Raw genomic sequence first — 19,630 nt, 5'->3', positions numbered from 1 at the left:
GGACGCACGAACAAAACACCGCTATTCGGATATAACGATGGATTATTTTGGACCAAACCAACATTTGTTATTGAAGTAGCAGTCCTGGGAGTGCATTCTGACGAAGACAACAAAAGGTAATCAAACTTTTATAATAGTAAATCTGAAATTGGTGAGTGCTAAACTTGCCGGGTGTCTAAATAGCTAGCCCGTGATGGCTGGGCTATGTACTTAGAATATTGCAAAATGTGCTTTCACCAAAAAGCTATTTTAAAATCGGACATATCGAGTGCATAGAGGAGTTCTGTATCTATAATTCGTAAAATAATTGTTATGCTTTTTGTGAACGTTTATCGTGAGTAATTTAGTAAATTGTTAGCAAATTCCCCGGAAGTTTGCGGGGGGGTATGCTAGTTCTGAACGTCACATGCTAATGTAAAAAGCTGTTTTTTGATATAAATATGAACTTGATTGAACAAAACATGCATGTATTGTATAACATAATGTCCTAGGTGTGTCATCTGATGAAGATCATCAAAGGTTAGTGCTGCATTTAGCTGTCTTCTGGGTTTTTGTGACATTATATGCTAGCTTGAAAAATGGGTGTCTGATTATTTCTGGCTTGGTACTCTGCTGACATAATCTAATGTTTTGCTTTCGCTGTAAAGCCTTTTTGAAATCGGACAGTGTGGTTAGATAAAGGAGAGTCTTGTCTTTAAAATGCTGTGAAATAGTCATATGTTTGAAAAATGGAAGTTTTTGTATTTTTGAGGAATTTGTAATTCGCGCCACGCCTATCATTGGATATTGGAGCAGGTGTTCCGCTAGCGGAACGTCTAGATGTAAGAGGTTAAAGATTTGCCTATCCACAGGGCTTAACTGGGTAGATGCTTTGCCGCTTGCACTAATGAGCAGTCGCATGGAAACTAACAGAAACACGCACTTGTCACCGCATGAAATGCTTACGGGTCGACCCATGCCTGTGCCATCACTAGGGGGACTGTACAAAGGTCCCTCTTTAGACATACTAGAAACAGAACTAAAATCATATGTAAAGCACCTAACCAAGATACATGAAGTTATATATTCACAGGAGAAAAAGAAGGAACCGGAGTAGAGACCAGAGGGGCCACGCCAGGTGATACCAGGGGATCTGGTCTACATTCGGGTGTTCCGGAGAAAGTGGGATCAACCAAGGAGAGAAGGAGGTGGCCGAAGCAACATCAACAGCCGTCCAGGTGAAAGGAAGCAAGACGTGGTATCATCTCAACCACTGCACCAGAGTCCCAACAGAATGGAAGAAACAACCGGATAGAAAAGAGGATGCTGATACACCAAACGGGGGCGCGACAGGAGAAGAAGCAGCGGAAGAAATTGTGGCTCCAAAAGGAAGCCAGGAAGCTAACAGGCCAAGTGGAAGCCAAGAAACAACTGATACACCACCAACTGCTCTCAGAAGAAGTAAACGAAGAAACAGGGCGGGAGAAGAAACCTGCCAACCAACAATATTCAAACCTGTGGGACCAGAGACTCCAAGGGGGGGGAAACGATATGCCTGATACTCCTGGTGATATGCCTGCTGTGGCAGATATCTATGGCGAAAGCCCAATACAATGGGACCCAGAAGTACACCCCAGAGAATGGGAACAATTCTTCCCTGGAATTAATGACTACCCAGATGGGGAGCCAGGTGGGTCAGAGGAGGGAGATCCACAAGCTAAAGAAGGAAATACCCCTACAGGAGCCACTGAAGAAGGAAATATCCCAACAGAAGCTACTGAAGGAGAGACGAGCCCAACAGGAGCTGCCGAAGGAGAAACTACTCAAACAGCAGGAGGAGAAACTTCCCAATGGAGAAAAGAGGGAGACGTTCGAAGGGCAAGGGACTTTTCCCACAATTGACTTCTCGACACTCACCGGTCCCCTTGATGAACAATTGAATAGGAAAAAAAGAGAGGAACCTGCCGAACAACCGGGTAGGACAAACAAGGTTAGCATTCCAGTCCCACCTCAGATCATAACGGAAACAGGAGAACAAAGATCGGTCACGATATACAGGGTAAAACCCCTACCTGATGTCGCGTACTGTGGATGGACTCATCATCAGACGAAGGGAGAAGTGATTTGGGATCCAAAAGGATGTGACTTAACAATAATCAAAGAAGAAAATGAATGGGTGCTCAGCATAAATAACATTGAACCCGTTGAAGGAGAAGAATTTATAGTTGAACTGGCACGTACAGGACTGACTGAAGGGAGCAGTTCAACCACCATGAAAATCGAATTCACACCGGCACCCAATCTAGAGGTGCTTACAACGACTAGAACCACGACGACTGTGGCAGCTGCTGTACACACCACAGTGGTCACCACCAGAGTACCAACTACTACTCTGGGTGAAAAATCCACTATACCTACAACAAAACCAAAAGCATCAGAAACAGCAGGGTTCTTTACTGACATTTGGAACTTGTTGACAAAACCCAACAGTCCACCTCAAGAGGACGACGCGGATGAAACAGCAAATATGTTAGAACCAGAACCGCTCAAGGACAAAACATTGGAAGAAGCGGTAAAGAATGATTGGTATAAATGGGCTAGGTATACGGCGGACAGACATAGAATGGACGATTGTATCTTGTGCAGCAAATCACCCTTGTCTGAAGTGTTAATAGTACCTGAACCTGCATCATTTGACAGTTGTGCTAATTGGAAAAATGCTAATTGTAAACCGGGAAAGTACCATATTCCTTTGTGACATTGAATGCAGAATGGCCTTGGGTAGTACTAGGGGTAAAACTATGTTAAATGAGACTGTACTGGCTAATAAGGAATGTGCTGCATACAACATTAAAACTGATTTAACTAGACCTCAGACAGAAAAAAGTACTGTGGTTAAGGGAAAATATGAATGTTTCTATAACTATGGTATTGGTGGGATTAACGTAGGAAACACAACTGTTAAATGTGACACTATCTGGGTGTTAGAGATTGCGGGGATTCGCAAATTTGATGAGAAAGGATTAACTACCAATAGGAGGGGTTCGTGTGGCCACATCACTCAGGTTGCACCGTCTCTTACTATGTTAAAAACCCAAGATAGAGGTATTGCTGATAGCTTTTGGATGTGTGGGAAAAACAAACTTCTGAATGTTCTTCCTGAAGAATGGACTGGATTATGTGCTTTAGTCAGAGCAGTCCAACAGGTTACCATCATCAAAACACCACAGGAGGAGCATGTTAACACTAGAACTAGGAGGGAGTATGAATCAGATCCTAGATTGTACCTTGATTCAATTGGACAACCCAGAGGTGTGCCCAACGAGTTTAAGGCCAGAGATGAGATTAAATCTGGATTTGAATCTATATTTTTGTGGGTAACACCCAATAAGAACTTAGAGTGGATTAATTATATATACTATAACCAACAAAGATGTATTAATTATACTGACTCTGCCTTGACAGCCTTAGGAGAACAGGTAAAGGCCACAAGCCAGATGACATGGCAGAATAGGGAAGCTCTCAACTGGCTTTTGGCAGAGAAAGGGGGAGTTTGTGTAATGTATGGAGATGCTTGTTGTACTTTTATTCCCAACAACACTGCACCTAATGGAACATTTTCCCTAGCTATGAATAAACTTAAAGGCTTAAGAGCAGAAGTAAAGGTGAATGCGGGGTTTGATTCTCATGTCTGGGATTGGTTGGACCTGGCTTTGGGAAAATGGGGTGCTATGTTTACTAGGCTGGCCATTATGATGGGTGGAGGTCTAGTAGCATTGGGCATTGTATTTTGCTGTGTGGTGCCTTTGGTTAAATCACTTGTGGTCAAAACCACTGTTAAAAACAGATGGCAGTACATGGAGCAGACCCTAGACATAAGAGGGGGGTCAAGAAAGAAGTTTAAGGAACATATACTGGATCCACCTCTCATAATCAATCCTGTCCCTGGTAACCCTGGACATTATACGGACAAGTATGGAAAACCTTGCAATGCTGTTGGAGGACCCCTTGATTGCCCTTTTGGTAATCCTAACTGTCGTCATGGGGTAATTCTTGGGGGAGGTTATGAGTGCCATGATTGGCGTCCTGGTGGGTTTCCTGTGTATGCCAAAGACCCCGATTCGGATGAAATAATGCTTGTCCATGTACACAAAAAATGTCTGCAACCCAGGCGTTGCAAGTGGTGCTCCCAAGAGGACAATGATGGACATTACCATCATCCTGAACCCTTATTCTGTGCAATGTGTCAAAGAGAGGATTGCCCTATATGTGGAAATAAGGAATGTGCCCCTATGATGTAAATTCTGGTATGACTTTGAACAAACCTTAAGTGTATGTCGTATTTTATGTTTGTTTTATGGTTTTCATACATATATAAATGTATGCATTTTCTTTTAAATTTAAGCCAGTTTTGCCTTCCTAAAATGAGGATCATTTATTACACGCTAGGTAACAGAAGGTATTCCGGTTACAAGTGTCTACGGACCATGCCCTTAATCTTCTAGCAGTAATGAGTGATGTATGCTTAATTTCTGTTAGAAAGGGGTCCGCGAGGAAGAATCGTGTCTCAATTTGGAATGTTGTCTGTAACTTTTATTTTTGCTCACTTAGGCCTTGTTCAGATTCATAGTAAGAATATTAACTTTAATTAGGTCTATTATGTTTATTATTCTTTTAAATTCTTGTTATATTCTATACTCTACATAACTGAGATAACCTCAGGCAAGGCTATGTACTACATGCTCATGCTTCTTCATAGTATACTAATTTGTTATGTGTATCCTCATTTACTATTTTAAGCCTGACTGGATCTTTTACTCCTACCCATGTTATTGGATTGGAGATGTTTGGTCCAGTATATGATTATGTTTTATCTGTTCACATTTCGTTCAACACACTTACTATTCTATGTATCTATTATTTTGCTTCCATCCTTATTGTCTCTAGTTTAATCAGGTTTGATGTGGGTCTAATTAGTCCCAGAGGAGGGATTTATGTGGGAGACTGCTGAGGGAAAGAAATATAAATACATTAGCTAGCGAAAGAGGAGACTGGCAGCTGGCCCTGAGTGGAGATAACAGGTGGCCATACATCCCCAAGTAGGAACCACGCAACGGCCAGGCAAGCTGAATGTATGGCCATGACTAAATATATGCCAAGCGTAAGCATGCAAAGCATGCCTTATTTTCATATCCATATGAGGAGAATCTAGCCACCAAAATGTTAGAGCTAAAAGCAGATGAGGGCGTTATCCAGCCACTACTATGTTAGAGCTAAAAGCAGATGAGGGCGTTATCCATTGGGTTGAAAGAAAATGGTGGAAAAACGCATGGTTTTACTTCATTTACATAAAGGGTGGACCTATGTATTGTATATGCATAAAAGCAGAGCCGGGGCCTAAGGAAGGGAGTCGTTGTTCCGCGGACCGGCTCGGCTTTACTACTCTGTATTAAAGTCTATATTAAATTTACAAGTTCTTGTAAGAAGTGTTATTCTTAAGACAATTTTCCACCACACTAGCAGGCTGGTTAAGTTAGCATTAGCCTAGCTAACTTCTCCGACCATGCGTTCACTGAGCTACTCTCCTGCTAAAGAAGAGGACATCACAGTAAAACAAGAAGTAGAGGGTGAGGCCGTTACTGTGAAAGAAGAAAAAGACGCGTTCAGAGTGAAAGAGGAGGAGGATGTTACAGTAAAAGAAGAGGAGGATGCAGTTTATGGAGTGGAAGAGGAAGAGGGGGAGATGACTGTTACATCGATAGAGGAGGAAACTGGACATCTGGGCCCGGTTTCCCAAACGCAACTTAAGGCATCCAATGGTTCTAACGGTGAACTTAGCCATAAGATGGTTTTGAGAAACCGTTCCCCGATTAACACTAGTAAGTACTGTCTTAACAGAGGCACAAACTCTGCAGTTGTTGAACTGATGTTTGGTGTTAAAGGGGAAATATAAAATTTCTACATCCATATTTGGACTTTTAAATTATTTATATATAGCCATTGATTCTTGAAGAATATAACACATGCCTCATGAGCTTAGTTTACCCCATCAGATCCCCAAATAAGCTTTTTTTTACTCCAACATCTAGAAACAATGTAAATCAACACTGTACAGCCTCAACATGGTTAAAACTGTAATGTTGATATCATGGATGGTCAGTCATTGCATCCATAGGTCTGTCTATGCATTTGAAAGTAGTTACATTTCTCCAAACCCATCATCTTATTACCAAAACAGTGTTTGAACCGCAGATTGGTTGAGTGATTGCTGTGTGAGTTTTTTTAAACAGCAACAAAATGGCTGCCTAGAGACTTGGTTTGGTAAACAGCTGAGGGATGGGGGAAGGAGAAATGTAATCACTCTCAAATTGAAAGAGAAAGCTATTGTAGCAACCTTCAGGCTATCCCCTGAATTCACTACACTATGAATACAAAGACTGGCTGTTCATGATGTCATAATGATAGTTTAACCAGGTTTCTAGGCTAAATAGTATATTCTAGAATTCATCCATGATGTCATAATGATAGTTTAACCAGGTTTCTAGGCTTTATAGTATATTCTAGAATTCATCCATGATGTCATAATGATAGTTTAACCAGGTTTCTAGACTATATAGTATATTCTAGAATTACCAGTGTAGATTTCCTGTGGGGGTCAAATTATTACAGCTGTTGATAAGTCATTGTATAATATTCAGACAATTTTTTCATGCCATTACATAAAAGGCGAAACATTCCTAGATTCAATAACATTCATGCATTGGTTTGAAACCTTTGTTTTAAACCCTTCTCAAAGTTGGTGCCTTGACGGATTTGTGAAAGACGGTTTGTCAAAAAACACTTATTTAAATGTTACCTTTATTTAACCTGTCTGGGCAACGTGGGACATTTGCGTCCCACCCTAGTCAACAGCCAGTGGAATCATGTCGCGCAAAATACAAATACCTCATAAATGCTATCACTTCAATTTCTCAAATATATGACTATTTTACACCATTTTATAGATACACCTCTCCTGAATCGAACCACGTTGTCCGATTTCAAAAAGGCTTTACAGCAAAAGCAAAACAGATTATGTTAGGAGAGTACCCTGCCAAAAATAATCACACTGCCATTTTCAAAGCAACTAGCATGCATCACAAATACCCCAAAACACAGCTAAATGCAGCGCTAACCTTTGACAATCTTCATCAGATGACACTCCTAGGACATCATGTTACACAATATATGCATTTTTTGTTCGATAAAGTTCATATTTATATATAAAAACAGCATTTTACATCGGCGCGTGACGTTCAGAAAATATTTTCCCTCAAATGCTTCCGGTGAATCAAATATAATATTGTCATTCAAAGAATTATAGATTAACATCTCGTGAATGCAACCGCATTGCCAGATTTAAAAATAACTTTACTGGGAAATCACACTTTGCAATAAACGAGGTGCTATGCTCAGAAAAATAGGCTAGGCGATACAGGTTAGCGCCATCTTGGACTCATCTAAAATCAAATATACTATTGTAAATATTCACTTACCTTTGATTATCTTCATCAGAAGGCACTTCCAGGAATCCCAGGTCCACAACAAATGTAGTTTTGTTCGAAAAAGTTGTTAATTTATGTCCCAATAGCTCCTTCTTGTTAGCGCGTTCCGAAGGCTACTCATAATTTACGAAGCGCGCGGGACTTGTCCTCACGAATGTGCAAAAAAAAATGTATTTACGTTCGTTCAAACATGTCAAACGTTGTATAACATAAATCTTTAGGGCCTTTTTCAATCAGAACTTCAAAAATATTCAAGGCGGACGATTGCATTGTCTTACTAAACGTTTCGGAGCGAGAGAGTACCCACGGGCACGCGCATCATAGTAGTAATGGCCCTCCCTCTATGACAAACTTTCCAGGCCTCTCGTTCGGTCAGTTTTTACCGGAGAAGACTCAAACCACTTTGTAAAGACTGTTGACATCTAGTGGAAGCCTTAGGAAGTGCTAAATGAATCCTAACTCACGGTGTGTTTCATAGGCAAAGGGTTGAAAGTGATTCCACAAATCAGATTTCCACTTCCTGTTAGGGTTTGTCTCAGGGTTTTGACTGCCATATGAGTTCTGTTATACTCACAGACACCATTCAAAAAGTTTTAGAAACTTCAGTGTTTTCTATCCAAATCTACTAATTATCTGCATATTCTTGTTTGTGGGTAAGAGTAGTAACCAGTTTAAATCGGGTACGTTTTTTATCCGGCCGTGAAAATACTGCCCCCTATCCCCAACAAGTTAACTGGGCAAGTCAGTTAAGAACAAATTCTTATTTCCAATGATGGCCTACCCCGGACAACGCTGGGCCAATTGTGCACCACCCTATGGGACTCCCAATCACGGCCGGTTGTGATACAGCCTGTAGTGACGCCTCAAGCACTGAGATGCAGTGTCTTAGACCGCTGTGCCACTCGGGAGCCCCAAAATCATGTTCTAGTGCTGTCCCCAACTAAAATACATCTTGGTCAACCAAGAGTCATCTGTTCTTTCTACAAATCGCCCCATGTGTTTTTATAAAATCAACTATATGTACGTAACTTGTCTGATGCTGTAAGCATGCTGTTTGATTAAATAATTACAGATACACAAGTTACTCGAGGGAGCCAGTCACCAATTTAACCAAGAAAAACTCTTCCCTCCTCCTCCCCCCGCTGCTGCTGGACTTCGTAAATTCTGCCGTTTTGCTCCTGAAGTTTTTTTCAGTAATTGACTACACCAGAGGTCGTAAAACTTTTCCATTTAGAGTGACAATGTATCTTACCATTTCTACCGATCTGCGTGCCAGTTATGATTTTCATATGCATATTTTACTGGAACAGTTTAATTTAATTCATAATAGTATCTCAAAATCATTGTCTGTGATTAATCTACATTCTATCTAAATCTAAATGAAAATTATACAAATCTAAAAGTAACTTTTATTGCCATTGCCAACTATGTAAAAATAAACTTGAAACATTGTATCAACTATCAATTGGGTCCCCCGAAACTTGTGATAGCAAGCTTGCAACATTGTATAAAATATTCTCGGCCCTCAGTTTCCCGGCGCCAGTGAGTTCAGGACAGACACAGCTGTCGGCTATTTGTGCAAAGGAAAAGAAGTAATCAGGTATTTTATGACATTTCCACTGGATCAGAGCATAACATTTTTCCCTTTCATGCCGAGTGGAAATATTTTACGAAAATACTTAGAGGAACTATTGTCGTACGCAATTGATTTTGATTAGACTTTGTTTACTTGCTGTTTGAGGTGAAGGAAAAATTACTTTGAGAAGCTCCACAACTCATTAGTGGTGGTGCATTAAGACAATCAGAAATACTATCAGACATCCCCAAATGGGCACATTTATAGGCCTACATTTGCGTGCAGGCCAGGTAGACTAGTCCTACTTCTATATGCGTAATTAGGTGTGCGTCCTTACTCAACATTGACAGGAGTGTTTCAAACAAAAGACAATTAATAAATTGCGAGGTCGGATCTGGGTGGTCTGCCAGGGGCCGTTTCATTTAGTGTCCGTTTGGGTCGGCATGGGAATTGATTGTCTATAGTATGTTGTACCGAAGTTGACCGAATGAAAGGGAACAGTAGTTATAGTCATAACGTTACGCTTGTCATATGATGAACTTCAACTTAAATACTGGATCTTGCTGTCGGACAGTTTTTTTTAAATTCTGAAATGCACTCGAATTACGTATCATTTAGTGGCTCCTTATGTTATGCTGGGAAAACAGTTTTCGTGGGCACAGAAATACTGAATAATTTCAGAGTTTGCTAAATCCAATGGTTTTTAACTGAGATTCATCTTGTAATCCAATGGCGTGTTGTAAATGTTATGTTTTTTTCGTCTTTTTTAAAATATATTGCAATATATTTCAATCTTTTTTTTCCATTTTTAAATTAAATACACCTTCCGGCAACCCGCCTCACCCATTATAATACGGATCTGCTATTTTTTAGGCCTTATAGCTAGAACCTCCATCAGCAGCTAACCAGCTAATTAGCTGGCAGCTATTTAGTCATTGTTAACCACTGCTAGATGTCTTTACCTTTTTAGCTCAGATACCAGCCGCTTTTAGCCTGGATAATACCTGCCAGTCTGCACAGCGCGATATCAACCTTGAGCATATCGAACTGTTTTTCTCCACTACATCACCGTATTCCTGCCGTAAGCTCTGGACCATTACACCGGATAATCGCAGCTAGCTAGCTGCTACCGAGTGACCTAGCCTCAAGCTAGCCTTGAGCCAGGCCCATCTCCCGGCCTGCTCAGTGGACCCTAGGATCACTCAGCTACACAGCTGACGCCTCCCGGACTCTTCACTAAGACGACTAGAAGCCACTACATCACCGGATTCCTGCTGTAAGCTCTGGACCTTTGCACCGGAGTGGCTATAGTGGCTAACGCCCTTGTCCCGAAGCTAGCACCAGTTAGCCTCGAGCCGGGTGTATCTCCCGGCTAGCAAACAAAATTACTCCAGCTACAATACCTCTTTTGCCAATTGGCCTGGACCCTTTGTCGACACAGAGCCCCGCCGATCCATCACGACTGGTCTGTCGACGCAATTCCGTCTGATGTGCCTTCAACTGGCCTTTGCCAGATGTCGGTGATGCCCTTGTCCCGAAGCTAGCACCAGTTAGCCTCGAGCCAGGCGCATCTCCCGGCTAGCGTAGTAATGACTACCTAACGGCTTCCCTGGTTCATATATTCCTGTTCACTGGACCCTATGATCACTTGGCTACATAGCTGATGCCTGCTGGACTGTTCATTAATCACGGTACTCTGTTTTGTTTATCTGTTGGCCCCAGCCTCGAACTCAGGCCCTGTGTGTAGTTAACTGACCCTCTGCCCATTCATCACCACTTTACCTGTTGTTGTTGTCTTACCCGTTGTTGTCTTAGCTAGCTCTCCCAATCAACACCTGTGATTGCTTTTTGCCTCGCTTTATGTCTCTCTAATGTCAATATGCCTTGTATACTGTTGTTTAGGGTAGTTATCATTGTTTTATTTTACTGCGGAGCCCCTAGTCTCACTGAACATGCCTCAGAGAACTCTTTTGTCCCACCTCCCACACATGCGGTGACCTCACCTAGCATAACTGGTGCCTCCAGAGATGCAACCTCTCTTATCGTCACTCAACGCCTAGGTTTACCTCCACTGTACCCGCACCCTACCATACCCCTGTCTGTACATTAGGCCTTGAATCTATACTACCCAGCATTCTGCTCCTTTTATTTTCTGTTCACAACGCACTAGATGAGCAGTTCTGATAGCCTTTAGCCGTACCCTCATCCTACTCCTCTGTTCCTCGGGTGATGTAGAGGTTAACCCAGGCCCTGTGTGTCCCCAGGCGCTCTCATTTGTTGACTTCTGTAACCGTAAAAGCCTTGGTTTCATGCATGTTAACATCAGAAGCCTCCTCCCTAAGTTTGTTTGACTCACTGCTTTAGCACACTCCGCCAACCTTGATGTCCTTGCCGTGTCTGAATCCTGCCTTTGGAAGGCCACCAAAATTCTGAAATTTCCATCCCCAACTACAACATTTTCCGTCAAGATAGAACTGCCAAAGGGGGAGGAGTTGCAATCTACTGCAGAGATGGCTTGCAAAGTTCTGTCATACTTTCCAGGTCTATGCCCAAACAGTTCGAGCTTCTAATTTTAAAAATGAATCTCTCCAGAAACAAGTCTCTCACTGTTGCCAGCTGTTATAGACCCACCTCAGCTCCCAGCTGTGCCCTGGACACCATATGTGAATCGATTGCCCCCCATCTATCTTCAGAGTTTGTTCTGTTAGGTGACCTAAACTGGGATATGCTTAACACCCCGGCCGTCCTACAATCCAAGCTAGATGGGCACCCTCATAGATATTATCCTGACCAACTTGCCCTCCAAATACACCTCTGCTGTTTTCAATCAGGATCTCAGCGATCACTGCCTCATTGCCTGCATCTGTTATGTGTTCGTGGTCAAACGACCACCCCTCATCACTGTTAAACACTCCTGCGAGCAGGCCTTTCTAATCGACCTTGCCCGGGTATCCTGGAAGGACATTGACCTCATCCCATCAGTATAGGATGCCTGGTTGTTCTTTAAAAGAAATTTCCTAAATAAGGATTTTCTTAAATTAGCATGCCCCTTTAAAAAATGTATAACTAAGAACAGATATAGCCCTTGGTTCACTCCAGACCTGACTGCCCTCGACCATTACAAAAACATCCTGTGGCGTACTGCACTAGCATCGAATAGTCTCCGCGATATGCAACTTTTCAGAGAAGTCCGGAACCAATACACACAGTCAGTTAGGAAAGCAAAGGCTTTTTCAAACAGAAATGTGCATCCCGTAGCTCTAACTCCAAAAAATTTTGGGACACTGTAAAGTCCATGGAGACTAAGAGCACCTCCTCCCAGCTGCCAATCTGCACTGAGGCTAGGAAACACTGTCACCACCGATAAATCCACAATAATGGAGAATTTCAATAAGCTTTTCTCTACGGCTGGAGATGCTTTCCTCCTGGCTACCCCAACCCCGGTCAACAGCTCCGCACCCCCCGAAGCTACTTGCCCAAGCCTCCCCAGCTTCTCCTTCATCAAAATCCAGATAGGTGATGTTCTGAAAGAGCTGTAAAACCTGGACCCGTACAAATCAGCTGGGCTAGACAAGCTGGACCCTCTTTCTAAAATTATCTGCCGCCATTGTTGCAACCCCTATTACTAGACTGTTCAACCTTTCTTTCGTATAGTTCGAGATTCCTAAAAATCAGAAAGCTTCCGTGGTCAACCCCCTCTTCAAAGGGGGTGACACTCTAGACCCAAACTGTTACAGACCTATATCCATCCTGTCCTGCCTTTCTAAAGTCTTCGAAAGCCAAGTTAATAAACAGATCACTGATTATTTCGAATCCCACCGTACCTTCTCCGCTGTGCAATCCGGTTTCCGAACTGATCATTGTTGCACCTCATCCACGCTCAAGGTACTAAACGATATCATAACCGCAATCGTTAAAAGACAGTACTGTGCAGCCGTCTTCATTGACCTGGCCTGTTGTCCGAACCTCTGGCAGTCTCTATGGGGGTACCACAGGATTCAAATCTCGGGCCGACTCTTTTCTCTGCATATATCAGCGATGTCGCTCTTGCTGCGGGTGATTCCTTGATTCACCTCTCCGCAGACGACACCATTCTGTATACATCTGGCCCTTCTTTGGAGACTGTGTTAACCTCTTGCTTCGAGATAGGATCCCGTTAACGGGATTGTTTGACAAAATAGCATGGCATGAAATTTTAAAACAACAAAATTCTAATAATTTCAATTTTTTAAAACATACAACTATTTTACACCATTTTAAAGATACACTTCTCGTTAATGCAACCACATTGTTCGATTTCAAAAAGGCTTTACAGCGAAAGCAATACATTACATTATGATAGGACACCACCAAAACAAGAAAAGCCACACAGCCATTTTCCTAGCAAGGAGATGCGTCACAAAAACCCGAAATACAGCTAAAATTAAGCACTAACCTTTGACGATCTTCATCAGATGACACTCATAGGACATCATGTTACAAAATACATGTATGTTTTGTTCGATCAAGTTCAGATTTATATCCAAAAACAGCATTTTACATTGGCCCGTGATGTTCAGAAAATGTTCACACACAATGTGCACACATATTACAGAAATACTCGTCATAAACGTTGACAAATTACATAACAATTATTTAAAGAATTATAGATATACTACTTTTAATGCAACCGCTGTGTCAGATTTCAAAACAACTTTACGGGGAAAGCACATTGTTCAATATTCTGAGTACAGAGCTCAGCCATCAAAGCAAGCTATACAGTTACCCGCCAAGTCATGGCATCTGCAAAACTCCAAAATAGTGTTATAAATCTTTCCTTACCTTTGCTGATCTTCGGCAGAATGCACTCGAAGGATTCCCACTTCCACAAGAAATGTTCATTTGTTCGATAAAGTCCATAATTTATGTCCAAATACCTCCGTTTTGTTGGCGCGTCCAGAACACTATTCCAAAGGCACGAGACGGGGGCGCAAATAAATAGACGAAAAGCTCAAAAGTTCCATTACAGTTTGTAGAAACATGTCAAACGATGTTTACAATCAATCTTTGGGGTATTTTTAATGTAAAAATGCGATAATTTTCCAACCGGACAATAGCGTATTCATTCCAGAAGGAAAAGAAGGAAAGGCGCGCATCACCAAGTCCCATGTCCTCAGACAGGCCACTCATTGACTGAGCTCCTGTTTTCTGCCTAGTAACAGGAGAAGGATGAAACCCCTCTGCAGGCCCCCCTGTGGCTCAGTTGGTAGAGCATGGTGTTTGCAATGCCAGCATGGTGTGTTATACATACTGGCCTTCCCCGTGGCTCAGTTGGTAGAGCATGGTGTTTGCAATGCCAGCATGGTGTGTGCAACGCCAGGGTTGTGGGTTCGATTCCCACGGGGGGCCAGTACAAAACAAATGTATGTATTCACTACTGTAAGTCGCTCTGGATAAGAGCGTCTGCTAAATGACTAAAATGTAAATGTAAATTTAAACCAGTTTCTAAAGACTGTTGACAGCCAATGGAAGCCTTAGGAAGTGCAACATGACCCCTTAGACACTGTAGTTTTGATAGGAATTCAAAAGAAAAACTACAATTCTCAGATTTCCCACCTCCTGTTTGAATTTTTCTCAGGATTTAGTAGATACAGTATGTAGATACAGTACGAGTTCTGTTATACTCACAGACATCATTCAAACAGTTTTAGAAACTTCAGAGTGTTTTCTATCCAAATCTACTAATAGTATGCATATCCTACCTTCTGAGTCTGAGTAGGAGGCAGTTTAATTTGGGTACGTTTTTCATCCGAACGTGAAAATACTGCCCCCTATCCCTAAGAGGTTTTAACAAACCTCCAAACGAGCTTCAATGCAATACAGCACTCTTTCGGTGGCCTCCAACTGCTATTAAATGCTAGTAAAACAAAATGCATGCTCTTCAACCGATCGCTGCCCGTACCAACCCGCCCGACTAGCATCACTACTCTGGACGGTTCTGACCTAGAATATGTGGACAACTACAAATACCTAGGTGTCTGGTTAGACTGTAAACTCTCCTTCCAGACTCATATTAAGCATCTCCAATCCAAAATTAAATCTAGAATCGGCTTCCTATTTCACAACAAACCCTCCTTCACTCACACTGCCAAACATACCCTCGTAAAACTGACTATCCTACCCATCCTTGACTTCGGTGATGTCAGTTTCAAAATAGCCTCCAACACTCCAATCAGCAAACTGGATGCAGTCTATCACAGTGCCAACCGTTTTGTCACCAAAGCCCCATATAGCACCCACCACTGCGACCTGTATGCTCTCGTCGGCTGGCCCTCGCTACATATTCGTCGCCAAACCCACTGGCTCCAGGTCATCTACAAGTCTTTGCTAAGGTCGCCTTAACTCAGCTCACTGGTCACCATAGCAACACCCATCCATAGCACGCACTCCAGGAGGTATATCTCACTGGTCATCCCCAAAGCCAACACCTATTTTGGCTGACTTTCCTTCCAGTTCTCTGCTGCCAATCACTGGAACGAATTGCAAAAATTGCTGACTTTGGAGACTTATATCTCCCTCACTAACTTTAAGCATCAGCTATCTGAGCAGCTTACCGATCGCTGCAGCTGTACACAGCCCATCTGTAAATAGCCCATCCAACTGCCTACCTCATCCCCATGTTTTTATATACTTCTTTTGCTCTTTTCCACCCCAGTATCTCTACTTGCACATCATCATCTGCACATCCATCACTCCAGTGTTAATTTGCTACATTGTAATTACTCTGCTACTATGGCCTATTTATTGCCTTACCTCCTTACTCCATTTGCACACACTGTATATAGATTTTTCTGTTGTGTTATTGACTGTACATTTGTTTATCCCACGTGTAACTCTGTGTTTGTGTCGAACTGCTTTGCTTTATCTTGGCCAGGTCACAGTTGTAAATGAGAACTTGTTCTCAACTGGCCTACCTGGTTAAGTAAATAACTAAAATCTTAACTTTATTGACAACACCCAAATGGATACTGTCATTAACGCGGTTCTTCAATAATTACACATAATTCTTAATGCTTTAGCAAACATATTAAACAGGACATTCAAATATCCTTACAATTATAATCCAAGGTAGTGTGAAATGTACTCATAAGCAACCTGGAAATGGAGGTTACTCCCCTGAGTTTTCCCCCATTCACATTCAGAATACATTGTGAAAAACTAAAATCTTTGCTCACCATTTTTGCTCCAGGCAGATATAGTACATCCATAACTATCGCTTTCCTCATTAGCAGGGAGGAGTTTCTGCAATCAAATTGCCCTCGTGCTGCAATTTTAGCAAATACAGAAAGGGGCCTATATTGGAGACCAAAAGTTGTCTGGCACACTGCTTAGAGTTTCAACAACATTAATATCTTATTTCTAGCCTACAATCATCGATGTTACTACTAATGTGAAAACAAGACAAAATATGACTGTTCTTGCTCATTTTAAGGCAAATGTCAAATTTTTACATTCATTACAGATGTCAGTTGTTGTACAACATCATGGCTACGCTGTTGGCATCACCTTTTACAGTGGATTACCGCTGTTGTGGGCCTTTAACCATCTGAATGACTTTGTTGTTCACACAGGAGTGAGACGGACCTACCGTGGGTCCTCTGGGGAGCCTCAACAACATCATGATGCTGACAAGGCAGAGAAGAGTCTCTCCACATTAGAACACCTCAAGAAACACCCACAGAGATCCACAGGGAAGAGAACTCACTGCTGCTCTGACTGTGGGAAGAGGTTTGTTTCTCCAGGACATTTAAAATCACACGAGAGAATACACACGGGGGAGAAACCTTATAGCTGTGCTCAATGTGGGAAGAGATGCACCCAGTCAACAGACCTTAAAAAACATGAGAGAATACATACAGGAGAGAAACCTTATAGGTGTGATCATTGTGGGAAGAGTTTTGTTCATTCTGGGAAGCTGACTGTACACAGGAGAATACACACAGAGAAGCCTTATACCTGTGATCAGTGTGGGAAGACATTTGTTCAATCTCACCAGCTGACATTACACCAGAGAATACACACAGGAGAGAAACCCTATTGCTGTGATCAATGTGGGAAGAGTTTTACAAGATCTTGCGAACTGACATTACACCAGAGAATACACACAGGAGAGAAATCGTATAGCTGTGATCAATGTGGGAAGAGTTTTGCTGCATCTAGCAATCTGACTGTACACCAGAGAGAAACCTTATAGCTGTGGTCAATGTGGGAAGACATTTGTTCAATCTCGCCAGCTGACATTACACCAGAGAACACACACAGGAGAGAAATCTTATAGCTGTGATCAATGTGGGAAGAGTTTTACAGAATCTGGCAGTCTGACAAGACACCAGAGAATACACACAGGAGAGAAGCCTTATAGCTGTGATCAATGTGGGAAGAGTTTTTCTGCATCTAGCAATCTGACTCAACACCAGAGAATACACACAGGAGAGAAACCCTATAGCTGTGATCAATGTGGGAAGAGTTTTGGTCAATTTGGGCAGCTGACTGTACACCAGAGAATACACACAGGAGAGAAGCCTTATAGCTGTGATCAATGTGGGAAGAGTTTTGCTGTATCTAGCAATCTGACTCTACACCAGAGAATACACACAGGAGAGAAACCTTATAGCTGTGATCAATGTGGGAAGAGTTTTACAGAATCTGGCAATCTGACAAGACACCAGAGAATACACACAGGAGAGAAGCCTTATAGCTGTGATCAATGTGGGAAGAGTTTTTCTGCATCTAGCAATCTGACTCAACACCAGAGAATACACACAGGAGAGAAACCCTATTGCTGTGATCAATGTGGGAAGAGTTTTATAAGATCTAGCAAACTGACATTACACCAGAGACTACACACAGGAGAGAAACCTTTTAGCTGTGATCAATGTGGGAAGAGTTTTGTTCATTCTGGGAGTCTGACTGTACACAGGAGAGAAACCCTATTGCTGTGATCAATGTGGGAAGAGTTTTATAAGATCTAGCAAACTGACATTACACCAGAGACTACACACAGGAGAGAAACCTTTTAGCTGTGATCAATGTGGGAAGAGTTTTGTTCATTCTGGGAGTCTGACTGTACACAGGAGAGAAACCCTATTGCTGTGATCAATGTGGGAAGAGTTTTATAAGATCTAGCAAACTGACATTACACCAGAGAATACACACAGGGGAGAAGCCTTATACATGTGATCAGTGTGGGAAGAGTTTTGCTGCATCTAGCAATCTGACTCTACACCAGAGAATACACACAGGAGAGAAACCTTATAGCTGTGATCAATGTGGGAAGAGTTTTGTTCATTCTGGGAATCTGACTGTACACCAGAGAACACACACAGGAGAGAATTCTTATAGCTGTGATCAATGTGGGAAGAGTTTTGTTCATTCTGGGAATCTGACTCAACACAAGAGAACACATAGAGGAGAGAAACCTCTTAGCTCTGCCCAGAGATAATCTGATAAAAGATCTCTGATCAAATATCAGAAAATACATGGAGTTGTTTCATGATATCAATAAATAAACTTCACAATGTAGAATGTTAACACATTGTAGTAGGACAATGTAGACACCTAAACGTTTGCCCCTTCAACAATTGATTTCAACATGATATGGATATTAGCCTTGGGGAAAATCCAGGCTCTGAAAGGGTTGTTACACTTACCACGTTGGTGACCCACTTGAATCAAAATGCAACACTTCAAAATGTAGATAGCTGTTTTCTACAAATTGTCCTCTAACCAGGGATGTACACATTATTCCCAGATTCCGTGTGATTTTTGAGCTGTTAGTTTAACAGGAGGTGCAACTTCATCTCCCTTCTGTCACACAAATGATTTTAGCATGATATCGATGAATAAGTGTTGTGTTCCTTTGTTTAGCGACCCCTACATTTAAATGCGTCACTCCAAAATGTAGCTGACTGTCTTCTGCAGGTTGTCCTCTAATCAGTGAGGTAAAATATATCTCCCATTTCCATGTGTTTTTTTAGTTGTGTTAGTTTCAACATCACGTACAACCTGATTTCCCCCCTAATCGATATCAGTGATTTATTGCTACTTGTCAAAACAACAGTGTTTCTGGTGCTTGTACAGTTTATAAGGTGCTTGTTTAAAAAATACAAGTAATATGATTATTGTGGCAGATGTTTGTGTATATAGCACATGTTATGTTTAGGTTTTCAATTTATCACAAACTGTTTCTGCATATTGGTTATTGATTTAGACAGCCCACCAGACATTATTTCCTAAAGGACTTAATGATGAAATGCCTATGTATTTTATGTTGTGATTCTGAACTTGAATTGTTTTCCTATTTAAGATAATTCTGATGCTTTTCGTACGATGTACCCAATGATTAATGAAAACTTGTCCTCATTGTGGTTTTATTTAATGCGTCTTATTTATACACTGTAGTGTTTGTGAAATGCTTGTTATGTTTGGTAGCACTTATTTATTTGTCCTTTGCCTCCAACCCCTTTCCATGCATGGAAAATATCCCACCCAG

At 41.8% G+C, this 19,630-nt stretch overlaps 1 protein-coding gene and 1 long non-coding RNA gene across 2 annotated transcripts in view; one reads left to right on the top strand and one right to left on the bottom strand.

Annotated features, from left to right (window-relative positions):
* LOC145867298 (uncharacterized) overlaps positions 1-19,630 on the bottom strand; it is a 680,253-nt gene that overhangs the window by 198,251 nt on the left and 462,372 nt on the right. The window lies entirely within an intron of this gene.
* LOC145867219 (uncharacterized) lies at positions 1,574-18,204 on the top strand. Its single transcript, XM_082971294.1, has 2 exons — positions 1,574-1,857; positions 17,309-18,204. Exons 1-2 carry the CDS (start codon positions 1,574-1,576, stop codon positions 18,078-18,080), a joined length of 1,056 nt encoding a protein of 351 aa, XP_082827420.1. The 3' UTR covers positions 18,081-18,204.

The sequence above is a fragment of the Salmo salar genome, unplaced genomic scaffold (assembly GCF_965601325.2).
Source record: "Salmo salar unplaced genomic scaffold, fSalSal1 ptg000257l, whole genome shotgun sequence".
In the NCBI taxonomy this organism is placed as follows: Eukaryota; Metazoa; Chordata; class Actinopteri; order Salmoniformes; family Salmonidae; genus Salmo; species Salmo salar.
This window is presented reverse-complemented; position numbering and strand designations above follow the sequence as displayed.

What these genes read in the sequence shown, in the direction of transcription:
- LOC145867219 (XM_082971294.1), top strand. Translation starts at nt 1,574, where the DNA reads ATGGCGAAAGCCCAATACAATGGGACCCAGAAGTACACCCCAGAGAAT. An exon ending in AAGAGGGAGACGTTCGAAGG is followed by an intron (nt 1,858 to 17,308) that starts GCAAGGGACTTT and finishes AGCAATCTGACT; the next exon opens with GTACACCAGAGAGAAACCTT.